Consider the following 5,000-nt stretch of genomic DNA (forward strand, 5'->3'; position numbering starts at 1 on the left):
ATGCCAAACCCCCTCTCCCATATTTGAATACCACGTGCCCCCCTCCCCCCCTTCCATATATGGATACCACACGTATTCCCCTCCCACCTTATTTGGATACCACGTGCCCCCCCTCCCCCTCTCCATATTTGGATACCACGTGCCCCCCCCCTCCCCCCTCTCCATATTTGAATACCACACGTTCACCTCTTAACCCTCTCCCTCTCCCCCCTCCAGGCATCAACGTGTTCGCCGTGATCTTGCACACGCACCTGCTGGGCCGCAAGGTCCGCGTGCGGCACCTCCGCGACGGCCGGGAACTCGAGCCCATCGCGCAGGACAACAACTACGACTTCAACTACCAGGAGTACCGCGCCCTCAACACGCCACGGACTGTCCTGCCGGTGAGTAGGTTTGGGTGTAGAGGTGTAGGCTGCGTGCGGCCTGCGGGGTGTTCTGGGTGTGTGGGTTCTTGGTTGTCGTTATGGGTTTTGTTTGGGTATGTTTTTTTTTTTTTGGTGTGATGTATTGTTATTGTTATTTCTGATTCTGCTGCTACTATTGCCACTGCTGCTACTACTACTACTACTACTACTACTACTACTACTACTACTACTACTACTACTACTACTACTACTACTACTACTACTATTACTATTATTATTACTATTACTACTTTTACTACTACTACTACCACTACGACTACTATTAAATTACTACAACTACATTGCTACTACTTCTGCTACTCCTACTTCTACTCTTACTCCTAATCCTATTCCTATTACTAGTAGTTATACTAATAGTACTAGTAGTATATTCCTATTAAGCGAAACGCATCAAGAAACTCTGACAGCAAGGATAACCCCTCCCCTCTCCCCCCAGGGCGACCACCTGATCGGCGAGTGCACGTACAACAGCCGCGAGCGCTCCGCCATCACCCTCGGAGGCTTCAAGACGCGCGACGAAATGTGTCTGTCGTTCCTGTTCTACTGGCCGCGGGTCGACCTGTCGCTGTGCCACTCCAAGCCGTCGCTCAACACGGTCCTGCACTCGCTCGGCATCCAGGAATTGTCGGCGTGAGTCATGCGGGCCTTTTGGCTCTTTGTTTTCTCTGGCGGTTGGCCTTTTGCGTTCTTTTGTTTGTGTTTGTTTTGTTTTTAGGTTCGTTTTTATTTTCTGAATACTAGGACTTTTGTTTATGTAACCGTTTGTAAATGAAATGATCGAATCCCCATTTTTTTTGTATTATTATGTAATCACGATGTAATGCTCTTGTTTATATCCCGAAATATTTATCATATCTATAAGTATTTCCAAGACTTAAGTTCTTTTCAACTCGCATATGTATAAAAAAAATCCCAGCTTCACAAGCCTTTTCTCGCGCACGAGTCTAAACATTTCCAAGATTCGAAAGCCACTGTTTCCCTCGGCCTTTTCTCTAACTGTTTCCCTCGGCCTTTTTTCTACCTGTTTCCCTCGGCCTTTTTTCTAACTGTGCCTTCCCTCCTCCTGCAGCGACTCCGACCCCATCAAGATCCGGCGGCCGATCGAGCTGGCGGGGAAGACCCTGGAGTGGCGGCTCCTCAACTACGACTGGAAGAATCAGTTCGAGTACTTCCAGGCCGCCACGCACACCGGGACCATCAACCCCATGTGCTGGAGGCGCGGCGAGTCGCTGCTTCCGGTGAGTGCGGCGCTGGCTGGCTCCATTGCTTGCTTGCGTGGTGCAGAGTTTTTATTTATGTCACTGTTATTATTGTTGTTGCTTGGTTTTGATGCGGTGTTGTTGATTCTAGTGTTCTTTATATTTGTTTGGTTCGTCTCGTGGCGCGTCTTGTCGTTCGTCGCTTTATCTCTCTCTTCCATCTTCCGTCGCAGGAGCTGGAGAAGATGGACTACGACTACCCCAACATCACGGAGCCGTGGGCGCCCGAGAACGTGTGTCGCCAGCTGAGGAGGATCTCGCGGCGCCGCAAGAACAAGGGCGGTCGAAGGAGGAACCACCACCCCACTCCCACCGGAGAGACGGACGAGGAGCTGGACGAGGAGGAGGTCATGTTCGACGACCAGAGGAACTCCCGGCCGATCGAGAGCATCGACGTCGACCCCTACAACCACAGGGACTTCGACATCCCGCACATCGAGGACCGCGTCGAGAACGACCCCTTCGAGGGCTTCGGCGTCGAGGACACCGGCACCGCGGACCGCGAGCTGACGGAGGAGCTGCTCGACGTGGAGAGAGAGCTCGGGAAGGAGCTGGCCAACAAGGCGCAGGACCACTTCCAGGAGCAGACGGCGCGTCCGGCCAGCGGAGGGCCTGGGCGGGGCCTGTCGTGGTGGGCGCTCGTGGGCGCTGTGGGCGTGTTGCGCCTCCACCGCCTCTTCGACGGCCACGGCTGAGCTCGCCGAGGGAAGAGGAACTGCCTGAGAGGGACGTCGGTGAGGCAGAGTTCCCGTAGTATTCGTATTTAAGAATGAATAAAATCGCGCTGTGAAAACCCGTTGTTTTAAGAAGGAGAAAAAGGTACATACTCGGTTGCAAGCATTTCCCCTTCACGCTCGTAGTGAGGAGTGAATAGCATTTATTTTCTGCTGTGGAAAAGGACAGCCGCCCTGACTGGGGGACGCAGGAAGGTCCCTGGCTAAAGTGTTGTGTATTCTGCCCGGTGCGGCCGCGGCGAAGGGCCGGCAGCTCCTGCCAGGGCGCGGCCGTGAAGGACCCTTCCGCGCTGGACACTCCCTCGTGCTTGTGATTCCTTCGCGATGAGGTGGTGTGGTTCCTTCAAGCTAGGATTATGAATATATATATATTTCTCCATACATATATATATTTCCTCCTGGTTACAAGGGCCTCCTGAGACGTGCCAGGAGACTAAGAGGCTCGAGCAGGTGGCGGGACGTCTCGCCCTACGGCCTCCTGTCGCCGCGGCTTCCCTCCCGCGTCCTGCTACGTGGGCGTAGCGCGGGCGTGACGTGGGCGGAGCGCGGGCCGGCCGCCTCGGGCAAGCCCACTAAACCTCAGTAGTAGCTCTTGGTCTGCTATATTACAGTGCCTGATTTTGTATATTTCGCTTATGTGTGTTTTGAGGGACATTTTATCCGATGAGGACTCTGAATGAAAGAAATATGAATCATCGTTGTGGAGTTTATATGCGATTTTTTTGTGTAAAATAATAGATGAATATATATATACATATATAATTTTTAAGAAGTGGTTTTTAGTAAAAATGAATATTTATGAGTTGAATATGTGATTGGATACAGTGATTCGACAATTTTTTATGTCTCGGTGATGTGTATTTCACCTTTTGATTGTTCCTTCACAAACACATTATATATATTGCATGGTGACAGTTTCTAGTGAACGCTTTGAATTTGTGGACAAAAAAAAAATAATTTAGCAAAAATCATCTGTTGTGAATTGCATAATGTCATTGTCATCTCTGGAACGCGAAAATTGAGTGTATTTTTTGGTTTGTTTCTGTTGCATGTATTGCATGCAAGGCGAAGCAAAATCTTTGCAACTTTTCTGCGCGGGACGTTAGACCTTCAGAAGTAATAAAGAAAATGATGGTCCCTAAAATTTGTGTTGATTATATTTTTATTACCAATGCCAAGAAAGAAACAGAGAAAAAAAACAAGCAATGAAAAGTTGAAAAAAAATATATAGTGGCATCTATAATTAGATGTTGTCGTTGTTTGTATAAACTTTTCATACCATTCTGTGAAACACTAATCAAGGAAGTTGCTTTTGAAATGTTTGAGGTTTGAATCCTGTAGACACTTAACCCCTTTATTGACATATTCCACGAATGCATAATATATTTACTAATGAAACTTTTTTTTTTCTTCAATGGGAATCTATGCTCGTAATGCAGCTAACTGTAAATACCATATATAGTTCTTTCAAGCAGAGTGTAAAGTAAAAAAAAAACATGTATAACAGGGTATGACACTTACGACATGAAGTAAAAGAATAAAGATTCAAAAAAACATGACATATGTCTGGCACTGTCAAGTGTAGAAGAGCTCTCTCTGTATAGATCCTTTCTTGAGTTGTCAGTGAGTCTGACATGCTGTTTTTTTTTTTTTTTTTTTTTTTTTTTTTAAGAGAGAGAAGTACAATTATGCTATGCCTTTGCTCTTAAGACCGTGCAAAGACTAAGGCATAATTGTCAAGAAAGGCTAGGTTCTCCTCGAGAGATCATGCCACAGACGGAAGAACAAACCATGGCAGCATGACTATAGTTGAGACCCTTTTCAGAAATGAAGTATGAAGGGGTGTTAGACTAGCATAATAAGTGTATATGGACAACCTTAATCTCCCTGTTGGCGGGACTATGTGCCTGAAACCCTTGTAATAATAACATAAATTTGAGCTTCCAAGAATAAGCAAATTGTATATTGAAATTGAAATTAGAAAAAAAAAATCATTAAGTCGCCTCTTCATCTTAAAAAAAAAATGTCATAGAATCCTCCACTCCCCCCCCCCTCCCTCCACATTGCCCCCCCCCCCCATCCACCCATTCAGATCCTCCCTCTAGCTTGACAACAACCTCTCCCTCCCCTTAATCACCCCCCCCCCTCCCCCCGAGTAATCACATCCACAACTGCGCTATTGTGATAGAAGTTTTTGTAGGATATTTGACCAAAACACAGTACGTCGTGTGTAGGGGAAGTGTTAGTGAGCAAAATACTTCGTAGCGAATAAACCACGGAAGAAAGGAAAGGAGAGGAAGAGAGAAAAGAAACAAGAGAGAGAGAGAGAGGAAGAGGAGAGGAGAGGAGGGAGGGTGGGGGGAAGAGAAGAAAAATCAAATACGAAAGAACCATCAGGAGTGCCCCTTCCCCCTCCCCGCCTCCCCGCCTCCCCCGGTGGACGGGTCGCCCTTCCCAGCCTCGCTCGCCGTGGCATCGAAGTCCTTAGTGGCGGGAGGAAGCAAGTTGCGTGAAGCGAGAAAGTGTCTTAAAACTTTCCCCCCAACAACTTTCCCCTCCCTCCCTCCTCCCCCCTCCCCCCC

At 47.9% G+C, this 5,000-nt stretch overlaps 1 protein-coding gene across 1 annotated transcript in view; it reads left to right on the forward strand.

The window, feature by feature from the left end:
* LOC122259565 (DBH-like monooxygenase protein 1) overlaps positions 1-5,000 on the forward strand; it is a 27,348-nt gene that overhangs the window by 21,835 nt on the left and 513 nt on the right. Inside the window, exons 7-10 of the mRNA XM_043026442.2 lie at positions 217-383; positions 862-1,055; positions 1,495-1,663; positions 1,858-5,000. The exon at positions 1,858-5,000 is cut by the window's right edge and continues 513 nt beyond it. Of these exons, the coding sequence (XP_042882376.2) occupies positions 217-383; positions 862-1,055; positions 1,495-1,663; positions 1,858-2,379 (1,052 nt within the window). The 3' untranslated portion in view covers positions 2,380-5,000. The remainder of the gene's footprint in view (positions 1-216; positions 384-861; positions 1,056-1,494; positions 1,664-1,857) is intronic.

The sequence above is a fragment of the Penaeus japonicus genome, unplaced genomic scaffold, assembly GCF_977035675.1.
Source record: "Penaeus japonicus unplaced genomic scaffold, GWHDUDI00000001_assembly GWHDUDI00000018, whole genome shotgun sequence".
Classification (NCBI taxonomy): domain Eukaryota; kingdom Metazoa; phylum Arthropoda; class Malacostraca; order Decapoda; family Penaeidae; genus Penaeus; species Penaeus japonicus.